Consider the following 19,344-nt stretch of genomic DNA (forward strand, 5'->3'; position numbering starts at 1 on the left):
CTGCCTACCATGTCCCCAAAACTGGTGATGCTATGTAGCCTCTCTGATCATAGCAACTTGCATTTTCTTTATTTGTGGGAATGGAGTTTTCACTGAGATCTGGAAACACACAGAGCTATCACAGATTTAGACAGAAATCAACTCAGAAAGTTTTTAAAAGCTATCAGCCCACCATGAGCTCCCTTCTGTGTACTATTATTCAGGAATGGACTGGGTCACAGGGAGGTGTACACTCTGATTCACAATTTGCACTGTGCATGCATGAATATATCTTTTAGGGATGGAGAAAGTATGGCCCTCCTGAAATTGTTGAACTGCAATTGTAAGGGATGTGAAATTACACAGCAGCAACCTCTGACGGCCACATATTCCCCTATACTGGTACATATATTTTTTTAATTTTAGAATTCATTAGCTGATTATGTCAGAGTGGGTTCTGGTATAGTGTAGTGAATAGACTGTTGGACTCAGGAGATCTGGGTCTAAATCCCTGTTTCACCATGGAAACTGCCTGAGGGGTGGCAGTTATCATATTTTTCGTTCTATAAGATGCACTTCCGCCCCAAAAAGGGGGGAAGTGTCTGCATCTTATGGAGCGAATATTGTAAAACAGCGCTCCCTGGGGCCCAGTGGGGGGATGGTGGGGGGAGCTTTGGAAGGGTCTGAGAGTGCCTTCCAGGACCCTTTGGAGGCTCCAACCACCCACCCACCCTCTGCGGGGCCAGCGGGGGTGAAATTGCAACCTTCCAGGAAAGCCTCAGAGGGGTTCTGGAAGCTGGTGATTTCGCCCCCACTGGCCCGGCGGGAGGCAGGGAGAGCCTCCGAAGGGTCCTGGAAGGCACTCTCAGACCCTTCCGAGGTTCCCTCCACCTCCATGGGCCTAGCATGCCGAAATTACCAGAATATTTTTCCCTGTTTTCCTCCCCTAAAAATGAGGTGCGTCTTATGGAGCGAAAAATATGGTATAAACCATGCATTAAACATCTCATATACCTGTGAAACCTTACAAGAGTTGTGAGCACCTTGGTAATACATAACAGTGTCAGCCAACTGCCTATAACAAAGTCTCAGTAGTATAGAGGGTAGAGATAAAAGGCAAAAGCAAATAAATTTGTTTCAAACCTGCCAACTATTTTATGCAGGCTCTTCTGCCGTTTGACTCCTCCATTATGTCTGAATTTCTTGGGCTTGACTCATATGGATTCAACAATTTCTAAGCGAACAACTGATCAGCCAACTGCCTATACATCTGTAAGTAAACAATATGTGTTTCTACAATACGGTGTAAGAGTAGAAGCAGAATGAATTTCATACTGTGGTTGTTGTGGGTTTTTCAGGCTCTTTGGCCATGTTCTTAAGGTTGTTCTTCCTAGTCTCTTCTCCAGTCTCTGTGGCCGGCATCTTCAGAGGACTGTAGTGAATTGAAAACTTCATCATCTTCCTTCCTTGCTACTGAATTAGCTAAAACATTTTCCCATTTTATTTCAGCTTAGGATTTCTAACTGGCTGTGCCTAGTCTAATTTTTCTGGTGGCTCTTTTCTACTGGTTAGAGGAAGCTATTTTTTACATTTTTGTGCCTGTTTGCCCATTGTTATGTTTTTTTCTAGCATTAATCACATATTTTTAAATACTGCCTACATGTTGTTACATTTTTAATTACCATCTTTCTGAAGTGTAGCTCTTAATTAATCTTAGACAGCTTAATTGTGCCATTAAAGCCAGTGAAACTAAATTTTGTTTGCACCATGCTTACTGTATTTAATTAGTTATTTAGGCCAGTGATAGATTTATAACATAGCAACACCTAACAATAAAATTAAATGCCTACTTATATAAAATGTCTGTTTTATGATTTTGTCACTGTAGAAGTTCTTCAATTTGTGGATAAATTCCAGAAGGACCTCTCCATGAATCATTATTATTCATAGTTATTTAAATTGAACATAAACTGAAATACAACTGCAGGATAGCTCAGTGGTTTAAGTATTTGGCTGTGGAACCAGAAAATTCCTGCTTATGGGTAGAGCCTACACATGAGCAGGACCCGTTTGTTTATATTTGGTGTTGATTGCATTGGCAGAGTGGTGGAGGAGGTGGACCCAGGCACAGCTCTCTAAGTGTGTTGATGGGCGCTGCATCAATAACGTCATAATAAACTGGGGGGGGGGGGGAAGGTAGGGTCGTAATAACCTCTGTTGCTTTTTGTTTCCCAGATAATGGGGTCTATGAAGGTGTTATCCTTCATTGCAGATGGGTTTTATATCTATTATCCCATGCTGGTTGTCATTCTTTGCATTGCCACTTATTTCAGGTATGTAACAAGTTCCTCAGTCTTGTTTTGTTTATTTGCATGTTGATCATTCTGAAATTTCTATCTTCCCTGATAAATTGTACATCATACTAGATTTGGCCAATTCTCAGCAGCATCTCTGCTGCAAGAATGGAAACATTAACTTTTTTATCAGCATAATACTTAAAGTGTTTAATTATCTATGCTTCCTCTACAGCCCTCCACCTTGCTCCCAATTTAATCTGTTCATAATTGCAGATTCAGTATTTACCAACAAAATAAGCCTCTTGATTTACTTAAGAAGTAGCAGTTAAGATGAATAAATACCACAAAAATGTAAAGTAAGCTACCTAACCTGTTGCATAATAGGGATATTGTCTCATATTTTACTGAGCTCATGTGATCTGAGCTACGTGTCTTACATATGTTCCATAAATGCCAGATTGGTTTTGATATAAGCCGAGAGTCAAATCGCTACTCAGAAAAACTCAAATCATGTGATTGCCCTCACTCCCAGTGCACTCTTGCCTGTTGTAACCTTAATACAGTGGTACCTTGCAAGACGACGACCCCGCTGAACGACTAATGCACATTACGATGACTTTTTGCGATCGCTATAGCAATTCACAAAACAGTCATTCGCTTGACGTCGATCAGGTCCGTGCTTCGCGAACCGTTCGTTCGCAAGACGACAATTTTTCCGGCTCCGCAAAATGGCTGCCCTCTGTTTTCCAGACCCATGCTTCGCAGGGCAGCCATTTTTACAGCTGATCAGCACTCGCAAAATGGCTTCCCTATGGGCGATCTTCGCTGGACAACAAGGTAGTTTTGGTGCATTCCAGTGGGGAAACTGCATTTAAAGCCATTTTTGAACCTTTTAAGACACTTTAAAAATAGTGAAAACAGACCTGTCAAAAGCTATTTTTAAAGTGTCTTAAAATGTTTGAAACCTGTTTTAAATGCATGGGATCGTTAGTGCATCTTCTAAAACCTTGGCAAACTTAATTTGGCTTTGTTCTTAGTCTTTGTTAATTTTTGGTGAATTTTCCCCCCATTGAAATGCATTGAACCTAAGTTTGACAGCTGTCAAACCGACAGTTCAATGCTTTCCAATGGGGGAGAAGAAAATTCACCAAAAATTAACAAAGAGTCAGATCAAAACCATATTAAGTTTGCAAAGGTTTTAGAAGGTGCACTAACGATCCCAAACATTTAAAACCGTTTTTGAACCTTTTAAGACACTTTAAAAATAGCGAAAATGAAACATCGCTAAGCGAAACAGGGGACCTAAAACTGTCTTCGCTAAGCGAGGCAAGGTCCCGAACATCGCTATGTGAATTTTCCCCATAGGGAACATCGCTAAACAGAGCGCAAAATCACTCCAAAAACCTCATCGCTAAGCGAATACATCCTTAAACGAGGCAATCGCTAAGCGAGGCACCACTGTATCCTTTAAAAGGACATTTTCTCTTCATATTTTTACTTTCTAATTTTAACTGCATTCTTACATTTTGAGAACTGGCATTTTCCCCACATGTACCCTTTATGTTCTCATTTAATTTACTCTAGGTTAGAATTAGATTTATTTGCATATTATCTCTCCCTGCAATGGCAATGCAGAAGGTGGAGGGCTTTGGTGGACTGTGTGAAGGTGGTGTGAAGGATAGAACCTGATCCTCAAAAATCAAGAGAGGGTAACCTGTTGTATGCTTTTTCCATTTTCAACGACCCAGTTCTCACTTAAAAGAGTAACTGTTTAGAAATCAGGTTAGTTTCAGAGTTCTATTCCAGATGAGATCAGTAGATGATATCTGAAACCTGAGATTTCACAGTCTCACACTTCCTCACTGTTTGCATATTTATTTGAATGTCGAAATCCATTCATTAACTGATGAAGAAAACAGAGAAGAGGCAGGAGGGGAAATCGTGTAGCCAGTCTTCTGCTGAAATGACAGAAGGAGATACGATATAATAAGAAGAAGGAGTCACTTCAGCATCCCACAGTTATACTCTTTATGGAACCTCTTGTTTTCTATCTTTGCTTGTTGTTAATTAATCACTCCTTCACTTTTTTTCAGTGAAAGAAACATTTTATTGTTTCTTTTTATCAGTTTAGGGACTCGATGTTTGAATCTTCTGGGATTTCAGCAGTTCATGGGAGACAATGAGATGACCTCAGACTTAATTGATGAAGGAAAGGAGTTAATCAGGAGAGGTAAAACAGTGTATCTTTGTTTTGCAGTAGTTTAACATCATTCCATGTAATCTCCTACGCTTTTAAAAATGTGCATAAAATTGCTGAGAGGGTGCACCGAGGCGTTTTTGTGAGGTACAGTGGGGTTTCGACTTACGAACTTAATCCATATTGGAAGGTGGTTCTTAGGTCAAAAAGTTTGTAGGCTGAATCTGCATTTCCCATAGGAATGCATTGAAAACCATTTAATCTGTATCTGCTCTTTTCCGTCCATGGAAACTAATGGGAAGCTGCTATTCCGCCTTCTGCCACTAGAGGGGGATATTTTTTCTTTTTTTTCCCTTAGGTTCAGGAAAGGAGGAGGAAGGTAGGGAACAGTTTGCAAAGCACTTTAGAAATCTTTTTTCAACGAAGCCAATTTTAAATCATGTTTTAAAGCATGTTGTGCTGATTTTTTCAGCACAAAGACACACAGGCAGGCTTTTTAAGTGCTGAGCAAGCCTCCCCAAGCCTCTTCAGAGCCAGCCGATCAGCTGATAGGCGGGGAGAGGGGGGTGCAGGAGCGGGGGAAAAGCACAAAATGGCTGCCAGGCTCCCGTCTGGTGTGGGCTTTTAGCTGTTTCCTGCTCTTTTTTCTGCGGTTTGGGGGCTTCCAAGGCCTGGTAAGTGACTTTCTTTTATTTATTTTTAAGTTTCTGACCCTTTTTTCCCCTCCAGAAGCCTCTAAGGGGAGGGAGGGGGCACTTTTTTCCTGTTCGTAACTCGAGGGAAGTTTGTATGTCGAGTCCTTATTTCCCCTATAGGGCGGGTTCGTAAACTGAATTGTTCGCAGGTAGGGTCGTTCGTATGTCGAGACCCCACTGTATCTTTAATATATAACTCAAACTAGACTCTTCTTTTTCATTGAGTGCAGGCGAGGCAGTGGAAGTCCTAAATTAGTGCTTGCTAATAGAGCAAATCTATTCATCGAAGCGACCAACATGAATTTGACCCAACTCCGGGAGGCAGTGGAAGACAGGAGGGCCTGGAGTGCTCTGGTCCATGTGGTCACGAAGAGTTGGACATGACTTAACAACTAAACAACAACAATAGAGCAAATAAATAAATTGAGACAAGTCATTTGTGTGTATTTCATCTAATCCACCACTCAGCCCATCTTTATTCTAGTTATGGCTGGTAGACAGTGGGAAAACACTGCCAGTGATAAAGGTTTATAGAAGCAGTAGTCCAAAAAATCTGGAATGCAAGAAGTTGACTACCCCTGCTCTAGGCTCCCATGGTAGACTTTTGCTAATAAACTATAGTCCAAACTACTTCTCCTGATGGACTCCAAAACAGTCTTGTTTCTCTAAATCTCAGATCAAAATTCTAAACAGGCACAAAGACCATACTCTTCTCCACTACATTCTAATTACAGCAGTCAATCAGTCATCCAGTCTTTCAATTGCCAATCACACTAGCACGCCGCCCCATGTATATTTACTATACAAATGTTTGAAACTGTTCTTGACTCTTGATTCATTTGTTCACTCCTGACTGTGTGAGAAAACAAATCATCACCATTCCCTGTTGTACCCCAATCACAATGTCTCAACCATTTTGTTATGTTGTTCCTCTGAGAAGATGAAGAAAAGGTAATAGCAGAGAAATCCAGCATGAGTATGATTTATGAAGCAGCTGCTGCCACATTTCTTCCAAATGAAAACAGAAGTGCATAGTGCCTCACAGAGCTCTCTTTACACCCCTCCCAATACTTCTAGTGTTTTTGAAAATCAGTGGCATCAGTGAAAGTATCTTAAAATTGTTTTTTCCCTATATAACTATAAATGTAAATGAAAATATTTCTTCTTCTAGAGAAAAGAAAACGGCAAAGACAGGAAGATGGTGAAAATAGGAGAAGGGTATGTAGCTTGCCCTTTTTTCTCCACCCCAGCCAATAGAAGTATCCAGTGTCAAAATTAGAACCTCTGTAGCAAGTTTAAAAGTTATAGAAGTTTCTCTAAAGTGCAGTCCAGACCTGTGCAGAGTTGATTATGCCCTAGTCTTCACAAGGTTGCTGTCTCAGAGGTATGACTTAACTGTATGCCAGATTAGTACACCTTATACTGGAGCAGTAGAAATACATTCTGTATGAAACATCTGATGTTCACAATTTTGAAGGCTCTTTCAGCAAGGGAGGTCTGTGTCTGGCAAGGTTGAGGCAATTTAATCAACATTTTCAGAGGTGGAATTTAAAACCAGCATGCCTGCCTTAACTTTTCAGCCCTCATTTTGAAATTGGCATAAATATCTAGCCATAATTTTTTAAACTTTTTTAATTTTTTTCTGCACTATTTACAAATAACTGGTGCCTTAAATAGTGAAGTTCCATATGAGCCAAAAGCTAGCAGTTTTTGTGATCTTGTACTGGTCTAAAAGAAGATCATCTTCACTTGCCTTTGGAGCATTACATTAAGAAGAATATTTTTTAAAAATTCTACTGTTAGAGACTGTTTAAAATGTACATTCAGGTATGTTTGTGTGTTCTGATTTTTGTGTGTGTAGGAATGGAAGGAACGATATGGAAACACCCGTGAAGATTCTGCCAGAAATAGAAATATTCAAGCAGACCAAAAAGAGTCCAGCTTCACAGAGACAAATACAACAAGATGTAAGAACATACCATCTCTAGTAGTAGTATTTGGTATCACGCTGCTGTTAAATATGTCCAGCTTTGGTATTCTTAGGTATTTCCCAATATTTGCAATAAATTTGTGTGCTAGGTACTGTTTTTGCCGCCGTATAAGGCGACTGGCCGTATAAGATGACCCCCAACATTTCCACGCAAAATATAAAGTGGATGGCTCTGCTGCTGCGCTGGCGGGGAAGGGGAAGAGGCTGGACGGGCGGCAGCAGGAGGAGGAAGAGGGGAAGCGGGTGGGTGGTGAGTGAGCAAGCGAGCGCCAGCTGCCGCAAGCACTGAGAGGGCGAGGAAGAGGGGAAGAGGCTGGGTGGGCGGTGGGAGGAAGAGGAGGAAGGGGTGGGTGGCGGGCGAGCGCAGCTGGCTCAAGCAGTGAGATGGCAAGGAAGAAGGGAAGAGGCTGGGTGGGTGGTGGGAGGAGAGGAGGAAGAGGGGAAGTGGGTGGGTGGCGGGCAAGCGAGCGCACAGCTGGCTCAGTGGTGCGGGGCGGCGGGCAGCCCGGTGGTGGGCTCTGGCTGCTCAGGCTTCCCTCCCTCCATCCCGACCGACTGCCTGCCTGCCCGCCTGCCTTCCTTCCTCCCTGCCGGCAGCTCCTCCCTGGCCCAAATGAAGTGCACCCGCCGTACAAGACGATCCCCCCACTTGGAGGCATTTTTGGGGGCCAAAAAAGTCATCTTGTACGCCGGCAAATACAGTATTTTCTTGAAGTTCAATCTGTTTAGGATTAACTTCATGTTACGGGGAAGGTTTTATTCCTCTAACACAGTGGCCCTCTACCTTTTCCAAACCACGGACTGGTGGAGGGGCAGGGTCTGTGGGTGTGTGTGGCACCCCTGGACTTGTGGGTAGGTGGGGCGTGCTCGCAGGGTGCATGCTCGCGCATGTGTGGGTGAGGCATGCTTGTGGGTAGGCAGGGTACACTTGTGCGGATGGGCAGGGTACACTTGCGGGGGCGGGGGCACATGCTCATGCATGCACAGGTGGGCAGGGTGCGCTCACAGGTGGGCAGGAAGCAGTTGCACGCATGTGCAGGTGGGCAGGGAGCACTTGTGCACATGCACGGAAAGGCGGGATGCGTGTGGGGTTGGGAGATCTGTCTCCGCAGCCTGGTCCTGCCAAGGCCACAGCCTGGTATCGGGCAGTGGACTAGGGTTTGGGGACCCCTTCTCTAACACATTATGTTTCTTAGGGCTCACCTTAAGAAAAGTGAAGACTCACCTCATCAATTTGAGGATCACTGCTTGTTTTTGTATTTTGACTGTACAACCTTCCAACCCATTATGGATGGTTTCATTTGAATCTTGGGCATTCTGATAAAACTCAACTGCAAATTCATATTGAAAAAACGGAATAAACTTTTTTATTAGTGCTCACTAATAGGCAGGAGACATGTTGCTTTAATTTTGATAATATGCATTCTGAACAAAGAAGAAAAAAAGCCTTTTGAGTAACTCCTCAAAGTTATGTGCTTATGAATATATTATAATTTCAGGTGTTTGTTTTCTTGCTATTTTTGTCTTATCTATTAGCCTTGCCATCATTGTGAAGTCCATAACCTTGTAGCTAGGCTAGGCTTGGAAAATAATATTTTATTATTTGAAAGTACTACATCCCACCACAGTGTGGAAGCAGAGGATTGCCTTATATTTGGGATCATAGATACTGAACAACAACAAAAATAAAGTGAGGAGGTTCTTCCTCAAGGGTAACAAGTGACATGTAATTACCCTTTTTTGTGATTATTTTACAATGGAAATTTGAATTAGAATATGAGTAATCATGCATCCTTGAAGTTTATTTTGACTCATCTTGGAACCCTCTTCAAACTGTACAGGCAGGAAATAGTTGAACATTCTTGGTGTAATTCCAGCTACCTGCAGTGGAGGGAGAAATCAGACAACGAATACAGTGGTGCCTCGCATTATGACATTAATTTATTCCAGCGAAATAGCTGTAGAACGAAAACGTCGTAATGCAAAAATAAAAAGCCCATTGAAACGCATTGAAACCCCTTCAATGCGTTCTAATGGGCTGGAAACTTACCATCCATCCTCCATAGGGCGGCCATTTTCGGTGGCTGTCTTGCGAGAAATCCATCCAAGAAAACAGTGGGGAGCCATTTTATTTACCCGCCAGCCATTTTGAAACCATCGATCAGCTGTCCGAAAATTGTTGTTTTGCAAAGAATTGGTTCCCTGCTTAGGGAATTGATCAACACAAAGCGAAACAAGCCCATTCAGATAATTGTTTTGCGTCGTCATAATGCGGTTTCATCATAATGCGGGGCAATCATAAAGTGGGGCACGACTGTATCTAGGCTGTGTAAGCTCCACTGAAAACTCAACTGCTATTTGGCTCCCCCTCCCCAATCTATCACCTTTCTACCTGAAAATATATATTTGTATACAGCCTAGATATTTGCTGTCTTATTTCTTAAATATATCTTCTTTAAAAAAATTTAGATACAGTGCCTAGAAAAATATAACCACTACATAACATCACAGTTTCAAATCAAACTCAATTCTCTTGTCAGTGGAAAATTTTTCAGCCCAATCTCTAGTTTCCCATACAGTTGTAGTTCTGAATTATAAAATGACTGAAAACAGCCGCTTAGCAGTAGGCAGATATATGAATACAGATGTCTATCTGTAGAAGGAATTAATGGTTTTTAGCACCTTATTATGTGGCCAATACCTTATTTTTCCCAAAAAAATCTTTATTCTGAGACAATGTGTTTCTTTCCTACCTATTTCCAAGTCAGCTAGTCTAGGGTTTTTTTGTGTGTGTGTGTGTTTTTTTAATTACAAGCAAGAACTGATGTTGGAAAATTCAGTGCATCAATTCACTTGTGAATGTTTCTTGCAAAATCTGTAAGATTTTTTCCCATAAATGGCCTTCCATTTACAATTTGCACTAAGAGAAAAACACTGTACCACATTGGATTGATGATAGTGGTGATACCTGACCGCTGTCGGAAGTTGTGAAATTAGCCTTAAGGCAATATAAGTTTTTACTTAACAAAATGACATTTTAGAGATTCTAGCATAATCACTGTCTTAAATTTTAAAAAATGTATAGTGAACCTTAGCTATATTTTCCGAGTTGATTCGAGTACTAATATGTATTACTGTAAATGGCTTAACTTGGACATGAAAATTATATATAAATAACTGTACTAGATTAATTTATATTTATATTTAAAATTCATATTTAAAATGACTTATATTTGCTTATAGATAATGAAGTTATTGCAAATATTTTCAAAAATTTTAAAAATATTTTTTCTTTTGACAGTGGCCTCTAAGTATACCAGATCCAATGGGAGGAATGAAAGGGACAGAGTTGAGCTTCTCCAAGATGCAGAGCCTATGGATTTTAATGCTGACTCAGTTAATGATGATCCTCTTGACTCTGATTCAGGAAGGTGAGAGATATTCAGAGTGTTCATAAATGATGGGGCAAAATCAGCAGCAAAGAAACAGGAGGCACATGGCCTTAAACTTTCAGCTATAGACGTTACTTTCAATCCCTCAAGTCATAGGTTAGCTTATTGCATAAGGGAAAAGATCTTCCTATGCTATTTGTGAGCTTCTAAGAAACTCTATTCAGTCATTTCACCAATCATCAATTAAAGCCTGGTTTGTGAAGGGAAAGAGGTGTTCAAAGAAAGAAAACCATGTTTCTACTGAGGTAGCATAAATCCATTGTACAAGCCTGAGTTGATCTTTCCATCGTGCCTTTTGTGAATGTTCTTGATGCCAGTTCAAGTGCATGATCAAATTCTCCGTAAACAATCTGGTACGGAGTGGGAAGATGGGACTGAACTACAGTGCTGGAGAGATTTGAACATTGCACAGAATTCTATCTATTGATCTGTCTATCGATCGTCTGATCGATCGATTTTACCCTGCCTTTTTCCTTTAAAAAGAATCCAAGGCAACTTACATCATTAAAAGACAATATTTAAAGCTAAAAACAATGAATATACAAAGATGGCTCACATCAGTAAAAGACAATATTTAAAGCTAGAAGCAATAAGTATGCACATATTAAAATGGAACAGACAGACACCACTCTGAGAAATGGTAAACAAAAAAATACTAAAACACATTCAAAGCAATAAGTCATAATAATCCATTTAAAAATCCCACTCAGGCAGCCAGTTACTGAAGGAAAACTTGTCCGAAGAGAAAGGTCTTTGCCTGCTTTCGGAAGTAAAGATGCGGCCAGTCTGTCCTCCTATGGGAGGGAGTTCCAAAGTCTGGGAGCAGTGACAGAGAATGCCATTTCCTGTGTCCCTGCCTAACTTGTGAAGCTGGTGGGACTGAGAGAAAGGCATCTCCTAATTTATCTTAATACCCAAACAGGCTCATAATGGGAGGCCACGTTCTTTGAGATAACTTGGACCCATGGCACTTAAGGCTTTATAGGTTAGAATTAGTGCTTTGAATTATGCCCAGAAATGATTCTGCAGCTAATGGAGCTGCTGCAACAGCAGGGTTACATGATCCATGTAATCAGCCCTAGCTGGCAATCTGGCTCCTGTGTTTTGGACCATGTGCATGCACATCTGTGCCAAGCTACTATTTTCTCTATTGAAAATTTATGTATTTATGTGTCGTCAGGATTAGGGCTGTTGATCCCTGACCCTAATGCTTTTCTCTACGATATTATAAGGTATCTGGAAGTCAAGTAGATACATTTCATTCCTCTTTAACTGGCACAACTTTTTGTTTTGAACTGGCTTTTTCAATATTTTGTGACTTTAGCTATAGATGTTATTTGCTGAAATACATTATGTTCTTATGGGGACTAAAATGTTTTATAACTATAGCGAAACTATAAAATATAATGAAAATAATAAAAGTTCTTAAAAATCTGATCCCAGCTCTCTCACTGTATGTTTCATTGTCTCCATGAGATAACAAAAGTAATGAATACATATCCTTGTTATTAACATCAGCAAAACAGATTATTTTCTTTGTATTTTTGTATTGTCTGCCTCAATCTGTGACATAGTGGATAGATGTGATACACATTTTGCCCTTAAAAATAATAGTGAGTTATTGTTTTCCTCTCTAATTTTGGGGAACCAATTGCTATATTGCAGATATTTATTTAGAGGATATAACTCTCCAGATTTGATATATATATGTCTCTTATTGGTTGTGTAAATTGTATTACCAGAGTCCAATATTCTAAATAAAAGTTACACTTTTAGATCTTCTATGTTTTACATAACAAAATTAAAATACAAATTTGGAGGTAGCAGGTTCATGATTCCATTACATATCTTCTGTAGTTTCTTCTTCCTTTTAAAGGGGTCTATAGCTTCATAAATTTTAAAAGGTAGCTTCTAAACACAACTTCTTTATGTATCCTGTAGGTATCAACCTGGTGGAAGATACTTGTCAATGTCACGAAGCCGGATATTTGATGACGTTTAAACCCACAGAACTCCGAGTCTCCAGTCTACTGCTTTGGGGAAAGCTCTCTCAGTAACATATTCTGCAACCAAAACAACCTCATTTTACAAAAAAAGAAAATGGAATGTGGTGAATAAGGAACTTTCCTCCTTAAAATGCACTTTGTATAATTAATTGCTCATTTTCTGATGGGCAAGAGCATTAGTTTCTGATATGGGGACCATCTCAGCTGTGCCTTTCCCACCTTGCTCCCACTTTTTCAAAAGCCACCTCACCACTGCTACCCTAGTACCAGAACTGGTACTGTGGCAAGAGAGGAAGTCTTTGATGCAGGGAAAAGGGATGTGGGGGTTGGTGGGAGTGGAATGCCAGAAACTAGGTATGCGAGCCATAGTTCTTGCCTTGTAGTGTCTGGCATATTTTCTGTATGATCTCTTCTGAACTGTAGACCTTTATGTTCACATCCTTAGAAGCCCCTTTGCTAGAATTTGCTAGTGTGTTGGCAACCATTGATACATAAAGGTTTATAATTTTGTCTTTTAGTTTGGATCAGGGAAATAATTCTTAGTCTGTTAATGGGTTGATGTAGTTTCACTTTTAAATAAATGAATGTTGGGCTCAGTGAGAGTTCTCATTTTTATACACTGAAGGTTATTTGGATGTTCTTTTCATTTTGAACAGCTTCTGATTTTTATGATAGCTTAACATAATACCTGATTTTTAAGATATCATAATGTAGCTTCATGAATGCAGTTCATAAGTTTACTCAAGAGTTTGATGCAACTTTATGGGCTTCCTTGTAGTCAAACCTTGGGCGTGGTGGAAAAAGCCACAGCGGTCAGATCAGAGGCTCTTTGATCCTTCAGCTAGAGGGATCTTGACATATATGTACAAAATAATTTATCTTCTGGAATGCTTGCACATCTGTCATGAGAACAGAATTTAATTTCTGTCAGCATTACATACATATAAATGGCATTGGCATGCATGGGAGGAAACAACCAACAGAATCTTAAATGTTCACTAGCACAGATTTAAATATATATATGCTAGCATGTGCATAAAAAAAGATATCTGTCACAAAACATGTGAATACTTTATATAGGTGCCATTGAAAATCTATTTCAGTATAATCAGGATCAGTTTAGTGGCTGTGAATATTTTATGGTTTAATCTTCACTTCATACAACTCATTAAAAATAATGTACCCTTTACATAGTTTTAGGTAGACATTTTGTTTTGAAGAAAAAATAACGTTTATCGCAGTATTATTCCTTATTGGTAAACAGCATAGGTGGTGTCCCAGGTACAATGCCTGGATTAGTACAGATATTTTGCTGCTGAAGATTTCATGCTTGCCCTTTCAAATTAGATCCATTCAAGAAATTTTATATAGCAAATAGTGCTGACAAAAAAATACCTATGTAACTGGCTTCATTAATTTGATTTGGGAAAGTATTCATGGTAAATGGGGCTGGTGATGTTGTGACTTTTGTGAAACATGTGTATTTGTAATTTTATCAGTATTGTTTGATTTCTTGAGTTAGAATAACCTTTCATTAAGTAGCTGTTCTGACTTATGTTTCATATACTGTAGGAGGAGGATCTGTTTACCAAATTACAATTTGTCCTAGATATTAAAGAAAGCAAAGGATTTGAGTACAGTATACTCCAAAGAGTAACAGCTGAAGTTCATGCAGGCAGTTCAGATTATACAGATTTCGGTTGAATTTAAGAATCCTAACAGTGCAGGATTCCAGCTATAGAGTTTAACTAATTGTTGTCATATAGAACTATGGAGCTGCCATTGCTTTCTTCCATTAAATGTCTAGATGAACAATATGTGATGTCATACTTTTTAAATTTCCTCTGCCAATAGTTTGTGTTGTTGGCTACTGGCCATTAGGGCAGGGCAGTAAACTGCATAATTAGGTCATGTCACGTATGTACAAAGAAAAAGTAAATGAGAACAGTGGTGACTGATCTGTGTCTCTTGGAATGTTTAATTAGGTGTATGGCCTTCATTTTGAGGGGGGAAACATGTGTTCCATGAACTGACATCTTAAGTTTATGTTGAAAGTGAATGTCTGTTGAAAGCATATTCTCTCTCTTTACAATGATTTGTGATACCACTTCCATCAGTATTGGAATTCCTTCCAATACCATATAGTTTACACAAGATTAGGAGTAAATGATCTGATGCTGAATCCCAGTGCTTATAGAGGTTTGGAAATTAGTTGTTTTGCTTTCAGAAATGTCTTTAAAAGGAAACAATTTAGTAATATGATGATAAAGATTTTTGTGTTGCACATGTTGATGATATTATAATGATGCAGTGAACCTAGAACTAACCAACACATTTTAGGGGAAACTTTGGAAGTTTTATATTGGCATCAGTTTAATTTTAATATTAAAACTTAGAAAAATCTTCTAGCTACCACAGGGAGAGCTAAACAATATTCCTTAAAGATAAGGAAATTACTTCAACCTTCAAATTCAGTTGGAACTGTTAAACCTTTGGATCTCTTCCAGCAAGATATTAATGTTTGTAAAAGTTCATTGTTTTTGATTAATGAGAACTAATGAAAAGTAGTTTTCAGTGAGACTCTGAAAGATCAACAAGGACTTGACAGAAGATTTTGAATGCTCAAGTGCTGTATTGTAAGCTAGCAGACGTTTCTCATTTCTCATAAGAATCTTACTCGAGACTTCCACAGAAGCCTGGAAATCCCTGCTGAAACTAGTTGCTATGGGGTTTTGTAGCATGATTTCCAATACCAGTAGAGGTGCATTGACACTGTAAATAACACTCTGTGCCTCCTTGTAATTGCCTTTGGAAGGTAAAAGTGTTTGTGCTCATAGTAGTTTGAACTAGTAAATGTCTGGGGACTCTGGGGTCATTTTCAAAGGAATGTGGTCACAGAACCATGCATTTGCATGATGAAAATACCGCTAAAATTCAGTGTTTTGCTCTGTATACACTGCTATGGAACTTCAAGAAGAAATAAAAGTATTGAAAACTTATTTTCCTGTTTTTGCTTAGAGTAGTGTAATGAGCCACTAAAATAAATAGCACACAGGAATGTAGTTTTTTTTCTGATCAATGTCAGTTTCTTAAATACTAGCTGTACTTAGATTCAAATGTGTTGAGATTCTGTGGTGGTCTATGTATTTGTAATGGTGATAAGGGTTTTTTTTGAGCATTTAAGAATGTTATGTAATTGAGACTTCTGTGCTGTTCATAAGAATGTTTTATTTCTTGTTTCAGCACAAAATCTGGGAATATGGCTTTCTAGCTGTTGTAATCATGAAAAAACCCTAGTTGGTTCCGTATCCTGTTAATGCTTCATGGTAAGGTGGCTGTTGTTCTCCAAATGGGAATAAGAGAAATGACGGTTTTGTAAACACAATAGCATTGGGTTTTTGAGTCATGAACAATGAGATGTATATTTGTTTCCAGTACATGATTGTTATTTATATCTGACAAGAGAAAAATGAATTACTGACTTATAAATTAAATTAAAATGTAATGCTGTATATTAGTTGGAATTAAAATTAACTTTGTTACATTCTGCTTCTGTGAGTGTTAGTGTTCTGTAATCACAAAATTGTTGTTTCAACTTATACATCTCCCCATAGTGCTGGAACACTTTCTAGGTGGCTTACAACATATAATTATGCAAGGAACATAATTTCTACTCATCACATACCAGCTGTAGTTTTAAAAATAAATATTTGTGTTAAAATTTGATATTCCAGCTTCTTTATAAATAATACACAATATGGAAACACATATACACAAAATGCCAGAAAAGCTATGGGGTTTGAATATGGATTACTCAATTAGCATAGTGTCTAATTTCAGCGGCTATTTGGGAGTTTTTTGGACACGTTTTATAGAGAGCTTTAAATGGCTCTTCTGCTATACCAGTTGTTTTAAAAGTGAGTAGACTTGCTCCACTTAATTTTAACTTTTGCTGATTGGTTGAAAAAACTAATCAGTATAGATACCGTTCAAACCCACCTTCATTCCAGGTTTCATAGATTGCCTCTTTTAAATAATAAATAATAATCTTAGAACTGAAGAGCTCAAAGGGACCCTATAGATCAGCAGTCCCCAACCTTTTTTGGTCCACAACTCTTTGGGGGGGCGCAGGCTCCATTCATGGACTGTTTGGGGGGTGGGGGCGCCCCTGTGCTCAAGGGTGGGTGTGTCACACTTGCGGAGGGGTGTATCATGCTTGCGTGCATGCCCACCCGCGAGCATGATGCCCCCTGCAAGCACAATACACCCTCTGTGCATGTGGGCGGGGCGCGGTGAAAAAGTAACCTCCAAAATAACCTGTCTTCAACGGTCCTGCACCTCTCCTAGAGCCTTCTTCCTTCATGGAGTCAATTCACTTTGTCTTTGGTCTTCCTCTGGTTCTGCTTTCTTCAATGTTCCCCGAGGTTGGGAAGACACACACCCCCCCGCAGCCAAGGCTTGTCCGCAGCTCTCAGTGGACCGTCTTCTTCCAGATGACAGGCACCAATTGACCAACAAGGCACTCTGCGTGTGCTCGGAGCCACGCGCAGTCTCCCCGAGCAGGAAGCAGGGTTCGCCTGGAGTGCCAGCCAACGTCACCGCATCGGCTCTTTCCAACCCTACCTGCCCAACGGCCCCGTGGCCCCCGGCAGAGGCGGAGCCAGTGACACCCCTTGAAGGCGCCCCGCTTCCTTCATGCCAGCCACCCGATTGGACCCTCCAGTCAAGGCAGGGCTGCTCCTGCTCCAGCAACCACAAAGCCTGCATCTTGGAGCCAAGGTAGGCACATTCCCCCCCGCCCATGCGGCTGCATGCCATCCGTTAGCGAGGGAAGTGGGGCTCCGGCATTGGGGGATGCTTCCCCTGCCAGAGAAGGAGGAGGAGAGGGGTGCCGGACAGGGCCGCCCTCAGCAACAGAGCCGCCGCTGCAAGGGCGGGAGCGAGGCTCCGACGGGAGGCCCCGGAAGGCAAGCCGCACGCGGGGGTTGGCAGCCACAGGGAAGTCGTCCTCCTGGAACCTCGGAAGGTCTATGGACAAGCAGCAGCACCCCTATGTGGCCTGGCCCACCTTTCCCGCCCAGGAAGAGTTGTCTGGGCAGGAAGCAGTAGGATCACGTGTACGCGCCTGCCCAGCCACTCACTCTGGGTGGGGTGGCACCAAGCCCGGTGGCCGCCCATCAGGGCTTCCTGGGCGGGCTGCCCTGCAACAGCTTCCCCACAGGGAAGGAGCGCTGCTCTCCTGCGAGGGGCGCTGGGGAAATGGTTGGCATGAGCGTGACACGCCCAACCGCAAGCATGACACGCCCCTCTGCAAGCACGTCACACCCCCTGTGCATGCGGGCGGGGAGCCGTGTCCATGGCCCAGTTCAAAGAAGCCCACGGACCAGCACTGGGCTGTGGACCGGGGGTTGGGGACCCCTGCTATAGATCAAGTCCAGACCTGTCAAGGAAGCACAGAGGGAATTGAACTTCCAACTTTTGGGTTTGCAGTCAGATGCCTACATCACTGACCTACCAAGCAGTCAAGGATGATAGCTGTTGAAAACTACGTTGTCTGTGCTTCAGGTGCAGTTTTCAGTGTTCTAGTCGAACAATCTCCTTTCATGCAGTAGGAGCATGGTGTGTGCTATTACTGTTACTACTGAGCAATACAGTGGTGCCTCGCTTAACGATTACCTCGTTAAATGACAAATCCACTTTACGATGGGTTTTTTGGTGATCGCTATTGCGATCGCAAAACAATGTTCCTATGGGGAAAATTAGCTTCACGACAATCGGTTCCCTGCTTCAGGAACCGATTCTTCGCATTATGATGATTTCCAAACAGCTGATCGGCGGGTCGAAAAATGGCTGCCTGTTGTGCAAAATGGCTCCCCGCTGTTTTTAGGACGGATTCCTCGCTATACAGGCACCGGAAAATGGCCACCCTATGGAGGATCTTTGCTGCACTATGAGGTATTTTGCCCATTGGAACATATTGAATGGTTTTCAGTGTGTTTCAATGGGTTTTTTACTTTCGCTTGACGACAATTTTGCTTAACAGCGATTTGAACGGAACAGATTATCATCGTCAAGTGAGGCACCACTGTACTTTATTTTCCATATTACCTGAATTAATGTAATACTGTCTGAAATTAAATGTAATTTGCAAATTGGATTTCAACTGGGTTTCAAACTAAAGAGAGTTTCAAATGTTCAGCATTTTTGTTTAAGTTTTAATTATTGAGACCCAAAATGTATTTAACATTAGAATTAGAATCGTTTGATGAAATCACTTCCATAAACACAAACAGACAATTCAATAAGAGAATATGTTATTGAATTTATTTTCACCATCTGCATATCAATTTTTCCTTGGAGTTAATTTTTTTTCAAAAATGCAGTGATCTTGATTAAATGCTTAAAATATCTATATCCATCTATAACAGTAAGATTTGCTTTGAAATACATTTTCTTCTTCCATTCTTTGCTCCCTGTTGCTTCTCAAGAATATGCTGGCAATCCTCTCTGTACCTCATCATAACTCTAAATCAGGAAAAACTGCAACTTCATTCTCACTGTAGCCTTGTCCCCATTCTATTGGCTGCACATATTTCAAACAGTCCTACTTCTTATACTGTTAGAATATAGTTTATGTTTCTATAAGATAATTAACTGAATTTTTCACACTTTATATGTATGGCACAGAATAGCAAGAAAGCTACTGCTTATCACACCATTACTGTTTC

General features: G+C 40.7%; 1 protein-coding gene across 4 annotated transcripts in view; it reads left to right on the forward strand.

The window, feature by feature from the left end:
* The window catches only part of LMBRD2 (LMBR1 domain containing 2), a 35,546-nt gene extending 19,381 nt beyond the window's left edge, over positions 1 to 16,165 (forward strand). For all 4 annotated transcript variants that reach the window (XM_020795651.3, XM_020795652.3, XM_078384484.1 and 1 more), the window contains exons 12-18: positions 1,143 to 1,251; positions 2,215 to 2,312; positions 4,403 to 4,506; positions 6,340 to 6,386; positions 7,030 to 7,135; positions 10,460 to 10,589; positions 12,552 to 16,165. In XM_020795651.3, the coding sequence (XP_020651310.3) occupies positions 1,143 to 1,251; positions 2,215 to 2,312; positions 4,403 to 4,506; positions 6,340 to 6,386; positions 7,030 to 7,135; positions 10,460 to 10,589; positions 12,552 to 12,612 (655 nt within the window). In that variant the 3' untranslated portion in view covers positions 12,613 to 16,165. The remainder of the gene's footprint in view (positions 1 to 1,142; positions 1,252 to 2,214; positions 2,313 to 4,402; positions 4,507 to 6,339; positions 6,387 to 7,029; positions 7,136 to 10,459; positions 10,590 to 12,551) is intronic.
* The last annotated feature ends 3,179 nt before the right edge of the window (positions 16,166 to 19,344 follow it).

Source organism: Pogona vitticeps, chromosome 2, assembly GCF_051106095.1.
Source record: "Pogona vitticeps strain Pit_001003342236 chromosome 2, PviZW2.1, whole genome shotgun sequence".
Classification (NCBI taxonomy): domain Eukaryota; kingdom Metazoa; phylum Chordata; class Lepidosauria; order Squamata; family Agamidae; genus Pogona; species Pogona vitticeps.